At 39.7% G+C, this 19,668-nt stretch overlaps 2 protein-coding genes across 4 annotated transcripts in view; one reads left to right on the top strand and one right to left on the bottom strand.

The window, feature by feature from the left end:
* Nucleotides 1–398: 398 nt before the first annotated feature.
* The window catches only part of LOC105194436 (mediator of RNA polymerase II transcription subunit 20), a 97,803-nt gene continuing 78,533 nt past the window's right edge, over nt 399–19,668 (bottom strand). For 2 of the 3 annotated variants that reach the window (XM_026139023.2, XM_039447004.1), the window contains 3 exons: nt 9,939–10,198; nt 4,015–4,125; nt 406–3,880 (listed from right to left, as the gene is read on the bottom strand). In XM_026139023.2, coding sequence (XP_025994808.1) covers nt 3,788–3,880; nt 4,015–4,125; nt 9,939–10,198 — 464 coding nt within the window. In that variant the 3' untranslated portion in view covers nt 406–3,787. Of the gene's footprint in view, nt 3,881–4,014; nt 4,126–9,938; nt 10,199–19,668 lie in introns of all 3 variants that reach the window. The other variant, XM_039447005.1, reaches the window with a different exon arrangement.
* Nucleotides 18,478–19,668, top strand: part of LOC105193037 (facilitated trehalose transporter Tret1-2 homolog) — a 71,185-nt gene continuing 69,994 nt past the window's right edge. Inside the window, exon 1 of the mRNA XM_026139022.2 lies at nt 18,478–18,846. The gene's annotated coding sequence lies outside the window, so the exon portion shown is untranslated. The remainder of the gene's footprint in view (nt 18,847–19,668) is intronic.

Raw genomic sequence — 19,668 nt, 5'->3', positions numbered from 1 at the left:
GGTCACGTGATTCCCGCCACGACGCGACGTCACATTTCCCTCGATACCGCCAACAGCCCGCTCGTTCTCTCGAAGAAATCTGATAAGCGAAACGCGATAAAGAAAAAGAATAGAGAAAATAAAGACGAGCGAATTCAACAATCGGACGATTGTCGCCCGGTGGAGTATGCATGTATGCGTGTGTGGAGAAACGCAATTATCGCCGACGGCGATAATTCAATAAGTTTCACGCATTCAAAAACAAATGGACTCGGTGTATGGGTAGGTATAGAATTTGCACACAGAATTTGCATACCGTATGCATAATTTCGTAACGAAATGACAAGGCTGTTTTACACAGGCGCGTAAGTACGGCTAATAAAAAAAGACGAGTCAGTGTCGTTTCTCTGTTTAAATATCATATCGTTTTCCATTTTCCGTTTTTTTTTTTTTTATGAGTGTGGCGTGATCCTTAAGTTCACTTTACATAATCTGTAATTTATGACAGAATTCTTTATATAATCATCGCCTATGTATAGTATCGCCTCGATGCTTATCATAATCATATATATATGTATAATAATAATGACACATGCATATGTGTACATATATGTATAAACAGATAACGTGTTATTAATATGTATATTGTAATAACACGTGATAGCAGGAAAATTCAGCTTGCGTTATATTTCGAAAAAAAATAATTAGCATGGGCGCTGATAATTGATTTTTTAATCAAATGTTCTTAATTCATGATATAACATTTTAAAGTGGTACTTGAACAGTGTTAAATAATACTGGAAAAAAAGAGAAAAGAAATATTCAATAGAGATTTTGTGAACGAAAGATTGCAAATAAGATCTTTCTTTAATTTCTGATCTTTGATCGTAGCGCTTCTTGAGATTTGGTCACGATGCTTATCTTTGTTATGGATAGAATCGTTGAATATGAGAAAAATTTCAAAGTCACCTAATTGATTTACTTAATTCATGACACTTCCAAGGCGGACCTTTGAACAGCCTTGTGCGAGCGGCTGTTCTACATCGCTTGATTATAAATTGATTAAAAGCGTTCCAATTGCGCAATATCATCGTGAATAAATGAATTATTAAATCGTCGGGCAAGTTGTAGCCTTTCTTAAGAATCAAAATCAGGTTATCAAAATTTAAAAAACTGCAGACTTCTTACCAAGTAATACAACTGATTTTATAATCGTTTTCAAAACCTTCGACGACACGTTCAGGAAACCTATATAAAATTTATATGAATCAATGTGTGTTACTTGGATTAGGTTTGTTCTTTTTTTTCTCAATTAACGAGAGAAAATTTTGATCAAGAATCTTTCATTTGTCTTTGGAGAAATTTTGGTGACTACCCGAATTTTGGTCTTGAAGCCTACTGCAGAGAATAAAACAAAAAGATAAAAATAAAAAATTTAACTTAGGCTCTGCGTACAATGGATATGAATATTGAATGTAACGCACAATAAATATTAATAAGATACATCAATGTGTTATACGAAAAAAAAACACGGAAAAAAGTAGCTGAGCTAAAAACTGCGTATGGCAATTAAATTACGTCGTGATATATGAATAGCTAATAATAACTTATCTGATTTTAGTTGAAAGAATTTAGTTACAGAAAATATTTGCTATATCCAAAATATACTCTGTAGCTAAAAGTTATTCTAGATAACTACATTAATTAGCTACCAAGTGTATTATCTACGTATCACTGACATATCGGTTAGTTCCAATAACTAAAATTTTTATGTTGCTATACGATGTGATTCTGATAGACATGCATGTTTTGCTACTTTACTAATGTATTAGGAACAACAGCAAATCGTTTTGCTGTAGTTCATAAATTTATAGTTGCGACAGCAAATACAGCCTTAGCAAGCCATGGTTAGTTGTAACAGCGAAAAATTTTTCTTTCTGCACAACACAATTTATTTTATTATCTTATTATTAACTTATCATCTACAGTATTTATTCAGGAACTGATTCTAAAATTCTAATTTCTATTCCTAAACTATTAATGGCCTAATAAGTAACCGTGGTTGTTGGTGCGTAGAATTAACAATTTTATTAATTTAAAAATGAACGTTTCGATTCAGGTTCGAGTCATCTTCAGCTACAGTTCCTTCTCTCTTGAGCGCAGTTACATACATTTGCTTTTGCGAGATGCTCCTCGGCTGGGCAATTCACCGGTTAAGGCCCACGAACAATTATCATGGGAAGCTGAGTCAAAACGTCCGTTTTTAAATTAATAAAATTGTTATTTCTACGCATCAACAACTGTGGTTACTCTTATTAGCCCATTAATAGTCGATTACTTGACAATTTGAGAGTACTACACTTCGGTGTCTTTTATTGTAATTCTATTCTTAATATCTAATGTTCCTCTATTGTGCGCAGAATCTTAGGTTTGTACAGCAAAAATAATTTTATTTTATTGCGGTTTTAAGTAAATAACTTTTAAACGCGTATGTGAATCCAAATAAACTTTTTCATAAATTTTTATCAGAGTTTCATTAATATATGTAAAAGATTTGATTTAATTCGTAATGTTATTTCCTCATTAATTAAATAAGTATTATGCAATGAGAATCTACATATATTACACGTCAGAGAGCAATTCATTATCTGCTTTAACTGACGAATAAGAATAGCGCGTTTAACTATGATTGACAAATATAAATCTGTTGGACACCAAATTTCTCAAATAATACAAAGTCTAAAACTGGATTATAAGACATCTTTCAGACATCTAAAATATACATTTAAAATACATTTTTAAAGTAGGCTTAATAACGTCTTATACCGTGGTTTTAGATTCTGCGTATTTTTACAACTTTATAATGTGAGTGCTCTTTTTACTAGCAATAGATAATTATACCTCTGTCAATAATTTTATTACCGATCGTATAAAGTTACTCAGTAAGCATTTTCTCGTATCTCTTGCAGATGGCGCATTGCGTCCGGTCACTGGCTTGCACACATATAATGTATATGCATTTTTGGAATCTTTACGTATCCCGAAACACCAAGTGATACCAAGTAAGTAAATCGTATGTTAGAAAATAAGTTACATTAAAAATTGTAGGAAATTGGCTCAAGTGAAATAAATGATAATAAATATGAAATAATGTTGATGAAGAACGAAACATATTGGATGCAATCGCATTCGGCTAATCTATCAAATCAATAATGTACAATACCGATCTATAATTTAATACTCTCGATAGTTAATCATTGATACTGAAGATGGTCCAAAGTTTCGATCCAAAGAATCGAAATGCTTATATAATTCTTTTATAGAATATATATTTTTATTACGTGTGAACATCTAAAGTGTTTGGCTATTTTTATTGTCATTATTTCATACTCATTGCAAATTATATTAAATATCGAGAAAAGAATATTTAATCTTTGTTCGTTTATGAAACATAATTCGGAGCGCAAAGAATGTAAAAATAAAAAAAGGGCCACGAATTTTTATGTCAAAAACCTAGCGATTATTTTAAGAAAACATTTACTTTGAGATCATTTTGCATACAAAATACTATCCTGAAAAAAATCAATGTATCATTATTTAAGTATAATATATAATACAAATCTACTTAGCGATAAAAATAAACTAACATGAATAATAAAATAATATACGCGGGGAGTAATATCGTTACAGATATACACGCAAACCATAATATAATATTAGCGGGATCGATAAAGTGTCCGATCGATCTCGCCGTTAACGTCACATCGTAAAATAAATAATGCGGCCCAAGTCTCCACTATGGCCCCCCTTAAATCACTCCTGTGGCTTTCCTGTATTGACCGAAGTGTTCCAGATACTGCTGTATCGTGTCCATCGGTTGATAAATTTCGTTCATCCGGTTCTGCAAGATTTATAAAGAAAGAAAAAAAAAAGTTAATTCTACTCGTCGCGTTATGAGACAAAGTCGTGCAAAGTTAGGCAAAATTTTTACACGTAGCTCTTCAACACGTGTATCTTCCGATAATAAGTATTCACCTGCAAGTACTGGGGCGCTTGATTGGACACGGTAGAGCCCAGGAATCCCTGCAGAAACTCGCGTATGAGTTCCCACGCGCTCGCCGGCACGACGCACGGTCTGTACTCGACCTGGGAATTCGCAGTAAAAAAAAAATAAATTAAATAAATAAAAAAAAAACTTATATCGCGGGATTACACCATCAGATCGTGACGCATGTCGATTCGACGCGCGATGATATCGGGGGGGAAACGACGACAGCGTTCGCGCGACTCGCGGGCGGAATTTTACGATCCAAGGACGGAGCGTCTCCGCGACACGGACCTCGTACGTCTCTCCCGCGTAATCCGGCTTACGGCGTGTGAAAGAGTTGATGGCGTCGCGAGGGGATGACGTGGGAGGAAACGTACGAAACGGACGTATAATCAGGCGACCCGCGCGAGACGAACTTCGACAGGCGCGCGCGCACGACGGAAAACGCGACGCGCTTATGATAATCCGGCTTGAAACCGTCGTACGAGTATTCATAAGTAAGCAGAGACGACGACGACGACGACGACGGCAGTCCCCGTCCCTCGTCGTCTCCGAATAAATGATTTCGCGACGAGGAGTCCTCTCTATATCTCTGGGAAATGTCAATCCGTAAAAATGTCAAAAATTCAGTCTCGCACGTCGTTGGTTACTATCGGCCGTTGGGAAACTCGACGGGAGATCTCGCGTCTGGATGTGTCAGGATCGCGGACGGGGACATATACGGACGATATCGATGTCGAGGGGAGTTTCTCTCGGTCTTGTTTTCAATTCTCTCGTCATTTCTCTTCTTCCACTCTCCTGCGACCTTACAGCCAGTCCCGGCTATGTTAAGGAGGAGCTCGGCTAAAAGTTAATATCGCCCTCGCTGCGAAATTGGTACTTCGACCGAGCAATTCGATAAACGCGGAATGAAGCTCGGAAAAATGGGAACGAGAAGATTCACCGAAAAGAAGACAGAGAGAGGGAAACGGAGAGAGAGGGGCGGCAGCTGTTATTCTTTGGCTTACAAAAATTTGTTCGGTAATTTTAAATCTAAAATCCAATTTCACGAATTTGCTGGATGATAAAATTTTTGCGCGAACATTAGGCGAGCTCGGGGTTCGTTGGCACAATTTTCACAATTTCGACATTTTAAACAATTAATTATTACGGTTAAACTTAGATTTATTTTCTCTCTCTTTGAGAAAAAAATACTTAAAAAATTATTGTAAAATATAAATTTATTAACTAAAATAAATCTTTATTTAAATAAAATATTTTAAACAAATAATTCAATTAATAAGAAAAATAATTTATACTGAAATGAAATATATTTCACAGAAATATATATTTCGTGAAATATATTTCACGATTACATTTTTTTATAACTTCAATTTTTAAAATGTCGAAGAAAACATGTTGAAAGTAACAATTGCTTTCTAATATTTCGGCAGTGCAAGAACAATAATATAAACTTTGAAACATTTGAAAAACGATCTACTTGCCTCCTCTTGAATCAAATTTTTCCCTTTTTTTATTGTAATATTTGTTTGATTTAAATAAAATTTTGAGAATAGTACTTACAAAAGAGATATCTTGCAATAATTTTTTCATTTTTTTATCATAAATGCATTAACAAAATGTAATGCCAATTTGCTCTCTTCTTATGCCAACAAATTCCCGTCTCTCCTGTTCCTCGTCAACATAGAAGAAAAATAAAATCAATCCTTAGTGCAAAATGGTGAATTGTCGCAGATATACGTAGAAAAAAATTAATATGAAATCATTAACTTATTGTTTTATATATAAGCAAAATTATAAAATCTTCTTGGAAAATTTTTTTCTTCATGTAAGTAAATTATGTCTGTTCAAAATTATAAATTCTTCCAAGAAGATTTTATATTCTTGCTATGTATTAATGAAATGTTAATTTGATACTAATTTTTTGTGTGTATTTACACGAATAACAGCGATTTTTTTTATTCAGAAACAAAATGAATAAAAAAAATTTATACGCAATTGGGCAGTTTCTTTCGCTTTAGGTACGTCACACTTGACTCATTTATGCGGCCAGGCTTCTCAGATGAAACTTCAAATTCTCGAGATTATTCCGGAATCAGCGACGCCAATTAATCGAAAATGTTGCCGAAATTCTGCGGAATCCACCGACAATTTGGTCATGCATGGCCGCATTGTCGGTTCGAAATCACGGACGAAATAGCATTATTCCGGATCGTGGACCGGCGCATTCACCAGTGGTACAGTGAATCTCGATTCAGGCGAAAAATCGCGATCGCGGACCCGTAAACGAGAACCGAATCGGGGCGGAGGTGCGTTTGTCTCGCGTTACGGAAATGCAGCCCCGTTCGCTCCGCGTGCTGAAAAAAAAGCTAGGTAATGAAAAGCTGTTCCGGGTCATCGGTGTCTGCAGCTGCGACGTGTGTTGAACGCGCTTGATAAGTGCAGATTGCAGTCAAGTCACACGGGACTCGCGTCGGCGGCGAATAGCAAGGCGGAAGGAAGGAAGCGTTCGCCGTTGCCGGGGCAGGAAGCCGCTCCAGGAGGAAAATGTTCGCGGGTCGACGAGAGGGCGACAGAGGGAGAGAGGAAAGATTTAATGCGAGTCGCGCGCGCGGGGGTTTCTCCATTGAAATTAATGGGGGGAGCCGGGGGTTATCGTGACGTATTTGACGTCGCGGTCGCTGTACAAACGGCGCAGTTACCGATACAAATGGCTGCTGCTGGAACATTTAAAGCCGCGGTGTCATTGGGTGTGTATACACTGTACAGTGTGCACACGCGAGCGTGCGGTGTATAACGTGCCGGCCGCCGCACGGCCGGATGAATTTGTCGGGGCGGGGGAGGCCTGCGGAAGATATACCGGAAGCCGCAGCCGTTGAGGAAAACGCCTGGTCCTGGGCAAGATCGTCGACGAAGAAAGGGAAGGAAGCTGCTCGGAATCGCTCCCACGATTCTCGAGGACCGGGCGTGAAACTTTTGTCGTTCGCTGCGTCGCGCGTCGTCTCTCACTTCTCGGGGGTGAAGAAACGGCCCGGAGAAATGTTTATTCGACCATTGTTCACCCCACGCGCAAATTAACACGTTAAGCCATTTATGGACGAGCAAGCCTCGTCCGAACTCGCGGATTAATAATTCGCAAGCCGATTAAGTTATTAGCTGAACAAGCGATATTAACAGAAGCGAACGAGAAAAAAAGCCGATAATTTTAGAAGGGTGTTGTGATTCTGTGCCAAACGTGCGCGGCTACTCGACAAGGCCCACGGGGCATCGGCAGACGAGTACAATTCGTAATGACGTCCCGTATCGGTATGTGCGTATGTACCTTGCATGTTTACAGATACGCGACAGCGCATCCGAGAGCGGCGTTCGATAGCCCGTGCCCGTGAGTGCGTGAGGTGCAACCACGTTGCGCGGTGATGCACGTCGAAATCTCTTCGCGCGTATCTGCGCAAAAACGATCTTCAATCGTGGGATGATTGAGGTGACGCTCAGTGGGATAAAATACAAATCTAGCTGGACACAAGTCCAATTTCTTAAAGATAATAATAAAATTGGATTAAAAAGAATTTTTGTACTTGCTGATTTCGAATTTGGATTTCGGTTTAGAAAATGAGTTTTCTGATAGTGTTCACTACCTGAATTTTATTACAATTTATAATACGAGTTATTTTATTGTGCACATCATATATATATATATATATATATATATATATATATATATATATATACGCTTAAAAGATTTTTTTAATTTCAAATAAATTACAATTGTATAATTCTATTTCGAGGTCAGGTAATGTATTTTCACAAATTAAAAAATGCAATATGTTCAAAAGTTGCAAAAAGTAGAACACCATTTTTGTGTTTAAACTACCACAAGTCTAATCATGGAATGAATTCTTTGAATGAAACTGGATGAAGCTGTAGAGTATGTACTAATCACACAAAATAATATTTACTTTGATTAAAAATTAAAAAAAACACAATTTTACTTAAAAAAAAAAACACAAAAATATTGAAATTTAATTATAAAAATACATTTTTTATAATTATGCAAAAACACAAATGTTTTAGTAAATAATTATTTTTAGAAATCAATTAAATATTTTGCTGGTCTTATTATAGCAAAATCCACAAGTATAAATACAACTTTGCCATGTTATTTGAATTTAGAAATATTGATCTTTTTAGTTTTGTCTAGCTAGATTTATATCCCACTGTGTGACAGTCTTAATTATGGGTCATTTAAGATAAAAACAATTTTCATTAATCCGTATAAATTAAAGAGCAAATATTTGAAAAAAAAATGTTAATATCAATGTAAGCAGTAAGTAAATATTATATTTTCAAAGAAAAATTATATAATTAATGAACCGATAATGTGTAAATTTTGAAAAAAATATTTAAAAATTGTGTATAAGTTTCAATTGTTTTTTATGGATCAACATTTTTAAATATATGTTAATGCATGTTAATATATGTTTTTAGTCTCTTATGTTTAGTTTACTAAATACAATTTGCTAAAAGTACCAAGGGTATCATAATTTCAAAGAATTATTAAACAGGTATTTAGAGAACTTATTAAAGAGATTATCAAAGAGCTTAGTAGAGAGATTATAAAAGTATTTTCCGTTTCTTTTTCCTTAAATATCAGTAATAATTAAGAAAGTGATTTCGCGCTACAATAATTACAAAAAGATTAGAGAATATAAACTAATATTTTCTGCAATTTTACTAATGCATATATGTCTGTATTTAATTTATTACGTCTGTACTAATTTTTTTAATTTGACCCACAATTAGGACTCAATCGTAACTGGAACCCTCATCTTACAATCCACTTGTTAATTACGAAGCATCATCCATCATTTGTCTTATTGGTGTTAATTATAAAAACGACAATTATTGGTTGGCCCTTAATAAACCTGCCCTCACGAGAGAAAATAAAGATTTATATTCAAAATAAGGGGAAGATGCGCTTAAAAATGATCAAGGTATCAAACTTTTAGATCCTTTTCAGAATACTTTGCTTTTTTTCAACTTTTAAAGACGAGTAGTTTAATTGCCGTAATTTCTGCGCCATCTCTATTAACATAATGAAAGGACACGCGTAGAGTCGAGTGGTAATGATGCTGAACGACGGTGCTATTTATCGCCGGTATCCGGACTTAATTACGCGATTATTCCCGTGGTACGCTTGCGACCAGCGGCGGCACATCGGCGGCATGAAATATCTCGGGCGTGCCGAGTTTGACACGCGAGACACGTATTCGCCATGCGGCGTGCGAGGGGTGCGTAGCGTCCACGTTCCGCCCCTAAAGCATATCTATAACCGGCGGTATATACATACGCGATTTGCGCGCGGGGGAAACTCTCGTGGCCGAGTTATCAATCGATAATGCACGCTGGTCGCGTGATTGGCAGCACAGAGGGGGCAAACGGCGAGAAGCAGGGGGCTCATCTCACGATGAGCATCTCTCCCCCCGAAGAATTTGCCACGGAGTCGCAAAGGGATTCGGAAGATCGAAGGAACAATCCCGCTCGTTTTGCTCGCGTCCGGATTTGAGTGACGCGCAGAACGAGCCTCGTTTTTGTCGACGATCAAAGGGTGGAAGCAAAGTGACGGTCGAGAGCAAAAAGCGAGATATCCCGAATAAACTTTCTAGATAGAGATGAGATAGATTTTAAACGCGAGGAAATTTTTACGAGGAAATCGAAGCCGAATTAAAAATAAGTCGCCGACTATCCGTCAGAGAGTCAAAACGAAAAATATCACTTTAAAGAGTTGGAAAAATCCTTCAGCGAATTTAAAAGTTCGCAGGGCGGTCGCGGGTGGCCCGACCGATTTTTCTGACGTCACTTTCCGGAGAAGTTTCTTCTCTTTTCGAAAGAAATTTGCAGTATCACTACTCACTTCTACTAGAACGCCTTTGAAATTCTGGCTCATCGTTACGCTGCCCAATTTGACGCAGAAGTCGCCGATCTCGAATCGCGGCCCCTTCGACTCGATCTTCGTTTGCTTTTTACTGGTGTAGATGTTCGTCATTTTCATCATCAATAAGTCGAACAGGCCGTCGGCTATCAGTGGCACCACTTTGCTGCCGGATTCGAGGAGGGCGAACACCGAGGCCGGTTGCTCCGAATTGTGCAACACGTGCACGGTCCTTTGAGCGCCTGCAAAGTCACATAAGCGTCGTGTTTAGGTACAAACTTTGCTGAAATAATGTATCAAATTGTATACAAAGGACAGCAAGAAATAATAAACATCATATTCAAATTGTTGGAATAATTAAATTAAGTCTCTATTATTTTTATCGTGTAGAAAGAAAAATAGTATCAAATTGTATTGTAAGTGGTTTATTTGATCCCCTAAGGACCGGTTTTTCATTATCAGGTTAACTTATGATTAAATTTGAAGTTTTAGCCAATAAGCTTCATCTATGGCATCGTCGAAGCACATTGGGTAAAACATCAGGTAAAATTTAACCATCAGTTAATCAGATAATGAAAAATCGTGCCTTAGGGTTACAAATCTTATACATTGTCCTCGCTCTAATCTTACATACTACATTTAAACCTATCTTAACCCATCTTAATATCGCTCTCCCTACGCACGCACACACACACACACACACACACACACACACACACACACACACACACACACGCACGCACACACACACACACACACACACACACACACACACACACACACACACACGCACACACACACACACGAGGAGATCAGTATCAAATTAAAACTAATATATTCTCTCCAATAATCATTGTTTTATATACACGAAATTCTTGTTATTATAGCAAAAAATTCTTGTTTATGTATAAAATAATGATAATCTTACTTATATATAATTTAATCTTCTTTAAAAAGTTTGATAATATTAAATTTCAGTAAAGTATTAATTATTTCATTATTATAATAGTCTTCCTAAAAGCACAATATGATTGCTTCGATGATAATAATAATAATAACAATACATATTAAAAAATTCTCAATTTTGGTTTGAAGATATTATTTTCTATTCGATACTTTTTCCTCTCAATTCATGAAAATTATTATTGAATAATGAGAATATATTTTGCTTAAAACCTAACAAAATTTCTACGTGTGTGTAAATCATATCTGTTTAACGCTAATGTAATCTGTTTTCATGATTATTTTTATGATTATCATAATATTTTATTTAGTAACCTCTATTTCTAATTTATTTAAATCTTACTTAAATTTTTCTTTCTCTTTCATCTTAATTTATCAAGACGCGATAGAGCTACTAGATGGCTGTTATAGAAAGTGTATCAGGACTCCGCTTTCATTTTGCGCAACTAGACGGTCGGTTGATCCTGCACTTGTACGTGCAATTAATATCTCGTCTAACTCGAATTTCTGTGCAGCGATGAGCAGGAGGATCGAGAGCAACCATGCGCGAGAGCGAGGCCTCTGACGGCGCGTGCATTATCTCATCCCGTACGGAAGCCCGTATGCACGTACCCATATTGCGATCGCGCGGCGAAGTCGGACGCAACTGAAACTTCAATCTCGTCGTTGAAGTTGCACCGCGCGGCGGTTGCGCGCCGTTGATTTGCATCGCGTAAATCCCGAGATTATCTGTCGAGATCGGCGGCATCGTCTCGATATTGCGCGAGTAATAATAATCCTGTTTCAGCAGTTAATTCCAGCGACTTGTCGCAGACTGCAGGGTAGACTAGCAGCTAGGCTAAATTTCATTCGTTGTAAAATTATAAAAAAAGAAAAAATAAACGCCTCACTGGAGCGAATGGTTGCGCCATTACACGTTCCATTGTTCATCCGCAAAGCAGAAACACGCGACGAGTTTAAATTTACGACGTGTGAAACTCTTCTGAATATTCATAATTCGTCCGCTACCGCTCGCCGCCCAGCCCCGTGCCTCGTCCACGTGTAATGGCAGGGTACGGGTGTGTTAGGCCCTAACATATGAATAATTTATCTGTTAGATTATAACGCGCGCCCTTTTAGCGCAACAATCGCGTTCAAATGACACGACTTTTCATCGGCGAGGCGAACGACCGCGGACAGTTTTATGCGCTCTAATTTCGGGTTGCCGGTCAAAGTATTTATCGCTCTGATTGTATCCGATCTAACGCCCGCGGCTGCTCGCTAATCATTTCCGCGTAATTATAACATTAAAAGCCAAAAAGTCATCATGATAACATCAAACATAGAAATAATTGGTAGGTTGCCGACACAAATCGAACGAGTCCAAAAAGTTAAATTTTCAGAAAACAAAAAACCTTCTCATCTTCAACTTGTCTAATATATAATTGCAATAATTTTTTTTCAAACATACAATATATATAAAACAATGTGGCTTTGAATAATTTTGAAGACTAATTAAAAAAAAATAAAAATAAAATAAAAAACATCTCTAGACTTGCTTGATTCTTACAGAAATTTATATTTATTATTTGTTTATTTTATAATATTTTACACTTTTTTAATAATATTAATAATAAAAGATGAACAAGGAAATATTATTTATAATATGAAGTAATAATATTTTCACAATATTTGTATTTACAAAGTTTTAACAAAAAAGTCATCCTTTTATATTTCTCTGTGTATAAACATACTAATTTTTTTCCTGTTATATGATAGACATACAAAAGATTTAAACTAGCATTATTTTGACAAATTCATTAAAAAGAAAAAAAGAGCAAGAAACCTCTGGACTTATTTCCTTGCAGAAATTTTGTGTTTACTATTACTACCTTTTTCAGTTTTCTTTTATTGTTGCTGGAACAAAATTGTTCACAACGTGATGCCGCTGACAGATAATGATTTGGCGTCGTAATCCAGATTAAATGAAAAATAGACTTGTTTGATTTCTGTGTGGAAAACCTTTCAATTATAATTCTAATTAACAATAACGCTGATAGTTGGCATTCCTAACGTAAAATTGTTGTTCGGAACCGAGAATTGTGTTAGTTAAATGCTATTTCCAATCTGGCATTACATCCATGTAACGCAAATAATTCGGCCGGCAAGGACGAAACGTGCCGGACACGGCGTGCTCTAAGCAGCTTTGCGCGATTTGTCCTGATACACGCGCGGCTTTTGCAAAACGGCGGACGTATATCTCGTTCGCGCTCGAACGGCTGCAGATTAACGAACGACCGGATTGCTCTCCTATCTCCCTCTCTCCCTTCGCCGTCGAATCTTCCTCTTCCTCCTCCTCCTCCTCCTCCTCCTCCACCTTCTCCTCCTCCTTGCCTCCTCGCTGCAATTTGCACCAACGATCGTACGGTACTGTGACGTGCCGCATGCCGCATACCGCATCGTCTGCATCGCACGTTATGCGGCGCCGTTACGCGAACGCACCGCAGGAGCCGCAAACGCAGATCCTGCCGTCATCTGCGTATCGCAAGAAAAAAAGAGAGGGCAAGAAGAGAGACTGGATATCTTTTCTACGTGGAGATTTCTAGGTCAGATCGATTTTTCTCCCGCGATAACGTCGCGGCATCTAAAAGTCTTGAATGATTAACGGTTGAGAATAATGGGCGTCTGACAAACTGAACATCGAAAGAGAACGGGAGGAGGTAGGGTCTCCTGCAAATTCTGTCAAACGGGCTTTACTCGAATGGAATTTTAACTTGGAGCTCGCACGCGATTGCGAAAATATATTATTGCATAATTGGAAGTGATAAATTATAATGTCCCCTCGACCAGTCGAGACTACAAAAAAGTTTGCCCGAGAAGTTGTGATCAAAACTGATTTCGAGACGTTTTGTTCATGCATTAAACTATAAACAGTTTCTCTCTCCCTCTCGTATTTTTAATGCACGAGTTACCTACTCGATTTAAAATTATTACCAAAATCATTCCGGATTATCCGTCGTTGAGTGCATTTACTGTTCGGACATAATGCGATCGCGCATCATCGTCAAATGCTTTACTTTGATTTCGCCAGTAATGCGACGCGTGTCAATTATCATGCAACGATACCGAGAGCAGGTAATTCCTTTGTTATCCGATTATAGCTATAGCATTGATTAGTCGAAATGCAGTATTTCGCTCATTCGTCCGATGTGAGGCGAGAATTTGATGCTGATGAAATTTTCGCGCTGCGCGGCCATCTAATTGCACCTTGTGCAGACAAACACTCTCAACATTTTATATGTGTGTGTGTGTGTGTGTGTGTGTGTGTAAATAAAAGGCGTTTTTGCTTTGTACGAAAAAAATGCCTTTCATTCACATGTATACCCAGATAACACAGAATGTTCTATGGATGTGTATGAACATTCTATGAACATTCGAATAATATCCATAGAACATTCCATAGACATCCATAGAATGTTCTGTGTTATCTGGGATAGAGGAAGAACGACATGACTTTTTGTCGACCTATACATACAATACGTAACAAAATTTACAAAGTTATATATTCGAGCATTACGTAAACGCGAGTGTAGAAATATAAGATGGATCATTCTTAACACAAAATAGATATGTTAATCGTATAGACTCAGTCAACTAATTATCCCGTCATTTTCTTTCGTCACGGTTACATCGATGATCGATGTTTCCTCGACGAGAGGAGCGGTAAAGCGTCGTTCGCCTTTAAACGTGATTTTCAAGAATTCCGCGCGTCGCGTCAGATCGCGTTTCGTTTTCCCCGTTCTTCTCGGTCGATGCGACTCAGCGTTGCGACGCGCGTTTGCGGCGCTGCGGCAATTAATTACTCTCATTGAGCCGCTCACGCTGCAGGTTGCACCTGCTTTGTCGCTCGCCGTCCGCTGATCCAATTTCAAGCTGCGAGCGCCCCGGAATCGCGAGGGGAAGAGAAATATTATTGATGAAGCATTACTATATAAAGCGCCGCATTATAAGCGCGATAAATCAAACGTAATTTCGGACGCGTCGCAAAATATATGTCGGACGGGTTGTATGTTGTACAATGCCTCCGGGGATGCCTTATAATTAAAACAAGAGCGCGGAGAATTTGTGGCTAGAAGAGGAGATAAATTTCGCAATTATTCAGCATCCGGTTCGCGCACCGAGAATATTTCAAAATGCGTCAGTCGGCGATAGAACGAATTATTACCGACCCATGACACGCGAATCGAATTTTATTCGAGGAAATATTAAGGATGTTTGGCTATACAATATGAGCTCAAAGTTATCTGCTGAAAGTTTGATAGATTTAAATAAATTTTGGCACAAATATTTATTGGAGTTTTATTAGTACATGTAAAATTTTGGATTTAATTGATAATTACTTCCCCATCGAATTTGCAAATAAGTACTGCAAAACGCAATTTTATTATACATAGAAATCAAGAGTAAACAAAATATTAAAGAACTTTTAAATTAATAAGTGAACTGTGCTCAAATTTTACATAAATACTCAAACATAATACCAGAATATAAAATATTTATATTTTTGGTAATGTTTTGAGATATGACTCATACATCATTAAATTTTTAATTATTTACGTGAATTCTTGAAATTGAAAGGTAAACTAAATTAAACACATGATCAAATTTTCAATGACTCTTTCTGACGTGCAAAAATGTCCAAAGAGATTTGCTGTTCTCTCGTCGACAAACTTTTTGCTTTGTCTGCGTCAGAGCACGCTAAACATACACTCGTGTAGTAAATTTGCTAATTAATGCGACGTAAAATATTTAACGCTAAACTCGACGTTGAACGTGGCGCTACGGCATTTCACAACAGGTGTTTTCATCACGTTCGATTAATACGTTTAGGTTACAAGGTTACAAAGCGACTGCTGGTCGACCGGTATTCGAAAAAGTTCATGTTGACGGAATAACTTGATGCGACAGCAAATGATCCCGACGAGGACGGATATCGAGAAGGATCATTTTTTTTTCTCCCCCTCTTCCCTCGATTCGAGCCGGAGGGGAGATTCGCAATCGCTTTATTAAAAGTTTCAGCTGTTACGCGGCGGTCGCGCGACGCAAACGAATTCACCACCCAGTGAAAGTTCATAAAGCCTTGGCACCTCGTGCCACCAGCGGGCGAAAAATCGCGGAGGAGAAATCGCGTTCGGCGCCGCGCTCGCGAATTCCACGCGTGTCTCTACCTCACGCACTCGACTACATTATTAATAGACCAAGGTGAAACCCGATGAGCCGAGATAATAAAAGATGTTGTCGGGTTTGTTAGTCGGGATGTATCGAGATATCGATATCCGCGAGTGAATTGCTAGCCGGGTCATAATCGTTATCCGCGATTCGAAAGCGCTCGAATTGAAGCGTGACATTGTTACAGAGCGCAATTCTCACTCGCGCTGCACGCGACGAGACGCAATGACGCGTGCGAAGGCGGCTCGCAGCGATATATCGCGATGACAAATTGACGTTTCGAATGTACGAATGAGTCTGTCGAACGGTTGAGGCGCGCGGAGGACGAGAGTCTCGATTAGCCTCGGCCGTGCGGACGATCCTTTCGACGAGGAGAATTTCGGCCGTGACGTGGTGTCGGGCCGGGTCGATAAAAGAGAAAAAAAGAGAGAGAGAAAGGAAAAAGGGATGGCCGTGTGGCCCACCCTTTTTCGATTTCAGCCTTCACCCCCTCCCCGTAGTTTGTGACGTAAACAACTTGGAGCATCACAAGGCGCCATTGTACTTCGGACCCCCGGGGTATTTCGATCCACCGGTATATCCACCCCAATTCCGAAACGTGGAACCCCCCGGGGAGGCAAGGGGGGAGGGGGAAGGGGGATAGGAAGACCACGAGACTTTATTGTCGAGCAATTTATCCTCCATTCAACTCGTCCGTCGTGCCGAGAAAGAGCTTTTCACTGGGTGTGTCCACGCGATCCTTTTCCCCCTCGTATTTTATCGCGACATTAATTAGAATCAGCATATGAAGTTGTTACGTTCACGATATTATCGCGTCGCGTCCTCGCGTGCGCTCCGTTTTACGACGGTAATTCAAGGATAAAATCATACCGCGCGTCCTTCCACGTCGTCGTTACATTCCCCCGGAGAAACGTCCGAGCGAAAATGCAAAGTGTCGCATCGATACGTATCTCGTTATATCTCGCCGCGCGAATTAATTAGCGACTATTTATACCGGCCGGAGACTCTCGCAGACACCGGCGGCGTCCCGCGTCCCGGCCGCCGTGAGACGACTCGCTCGTTCACAATCTCCTCGGATCGATCCGGATTAAGCAGTTGTACACAAGCTGGTCGCGATATACGTTAAATCTCTCCCTCCCCGATTCCCTAGGCCCCCGGGGGCTCTTTATTTATTTTCTCCCTCCCGGGCGAGTGTGCCGCTCGTGTAACAGACCGCAACAGACGCGTATAATCGTCCGCTTCTAATCTAATCGTATTTGCAATCGCAATACGATCAAATTGCGAACGTAGTGAATCTAAATGCGACCGCAAGTAAAAAAGATAGTCCCATTTGAGGAGATAAAGAACCCCTCTGTCTGACTTTCTTTCTGCCAAAGGTAACTGTTCGATATTTTTCTCTCTCTCTCATTAATATTTTTTTTCTTTTTTTGTTCCTTTTCTTTGTATTTTTTTACACTTTTTTCTCTCTTTTTTGCAACTTTATTTTTTTGTTTTTTCTGCTGAAACTTTATTTTTGTTTTTGTATTCTTTTACATTTTCTACTTAGCGCATGTATGTTAGAGGACTTGCTCTAGAACTAAAATAAACGCACAATCAATCTCTCTCTAAAAAATTTTATTTTTGGTTAGGCATTTCAATATTGTTTATATTCGATATTGTTTATTTTCGATATTGGACAAATTTTTTATGTATTTATTTTAGTTCGCGACACACCTACCTGACTCATTCGATTTTTTGGAAAAAATAGTCGTCGGGTCTCATTCCGAGAGATGGGAAAGCGGAAACGCCGCGTGCAAACAAATAGCGACTACTTGAAGAGCGCGGCGCATTACGTCGATTGAAAAATATACGCCGGAACTTCTCGGGCAAGTCGAAACAAATGCCACCCACTCCGCTCTTCCCTTAGCGAAGGTAGTGCCTCGACCTACCCTTTTCGTACTATTCTAAGGATCTCTCCCCGATCCATCTAAACTAACCCAGACCTAACCCAGTAACTCCGCTCGCGGTCATTGTAACCCTGAAGGCACAGTCCAACCCCTCTCTGTCTACATCGCGTCTCTCTCTCTCTCTCTCTCTCTCTCTCTCTGGGTTTCTCCTCTTCACAATCCCCCCCTTTTGCCCTTACCTCCTCGTCCCCTACTTACCCCCGCACGTACAAAACATGCGGATCCGTGCGCGGCGGAGGCGACGGAGGGTGGTTGTCGACGGGGGGTTGGGGGAGGGGGAGGGTTGTGCGCAGGGGTTTTCGTGCGCGATGCCACAGCCAACCCGACGGGGTAGTGTCTAGGGGGCTGCGTTCTCTCCCTCTCTCAGTTGGCCGCGATTCATCGCCGGGTATGTACATCGTCCCGGTCGTCGTCGTGGTGGCCGGGTGGCACGCCAGCAGCAGGTCGAGGAAGCGCGAGAGGGTGGACTCCGGGTCGCGCTTTCGTCGCAACTCTCGTTCTCCACCACTTCCTCCTCCTCCTCCTCCTCCTCCACCTCCTCCTCCTCCGTCGCCTCCGCCTTCGCTTCCTCTACCTCCTGCTTCCTCGCGTCGCGTTTCGAGAGAGGGTTAAAGTCGCTCTGCAACCTCTTTTTTTTCGGGGAAAGAGAAGAAAACGCGGCGCTCTCGCGACAGCGATGAGTGCAACGCGAGTGCCACGCCGATGCGACGCGAGTGCGGCGAGATGGTGATACGCACGCATATATTTATATGCACGCGCTGAACAACGAAGAGGTGTGTGTGCGATAATTAAGAAAATAACATAGAAACGCGCGACTAACATCTTACAACCGAAATCGCCTCGACCGACACCGAGATCCATACAATTCGACGATCAATTAAAAATTCCACGATCGATAAATGTTCCCCTTCAACGCGGTGTGAATTTTTTCGTTTTGAGGTGCAAAATTGGGATAATTTGGTGTTTCCGGTGTCGCTCGCATCGTCGCGAAATTGTGCGTTTGTAGTTCACGGAGGATCGCTCGGTACACGCGACGAATCTGGCGGAGAGCGGAGAGGAGAAGATCAAACAAACGTCTCCGAAAGCGGCGATGTCGTATGATCGATCGTCGTCGCACGCATGATGATCGAAGTTAAAAGCGAGTCAAGCTCCATCATTCTGATTTGGTTTAGTGATAGATTCGGTCGTCGTGCGAGATAATGAGATCAAAAAGATTCTACTCGCGGCTTAATTAAAGAAAAGAGAGTATCTTTCTTTCTTTCTTTCTTTCTTTTTTTTCTCTCTCTCTCTCTTGCTTTCAAAACAAAACAATTTTTCTTAAAGAAATGCGAGACTATTCTCGGCGCGACAATTAACGCTTCGAATCGAGCGACCTGCAGATTAATGGAACATTTACATTCCCGGGGAAAGTGCGAGAAGCAAATGAAATTGCGGAATCAATTGCACGCGAAATTTCGAGCCGGGAAAATCGGAATTAAATGGCCGGTAGCTGATTGATTAACCATTAAGCAAACGCATAACGATCGCTCGCGTTCTCTTTCTCTCGCGTAAAAACGGAAACGGATTGAGAAATAAGAAGTAGCGTGAAAGCAACG

The sequence above is a fragment of the Solenopsis invicta genome, chromosome 3, assembly GCF_016802725.1.
Source record: "Solenopsis invicta isolate M01_SB chromosome 3, UNIL_Sinv_3.0, whole genome shotgun sequence".
Classification (NCBI taxonomy): Eukaryota; Metazoa; Arthropoda; class Insecta; order Hymenoptera; family Formicidae; genus Solenopsis; species Solenopsis invicta.
This window is presented reverse-complemented; position numbering and strand designations above follow the sequence as displayed.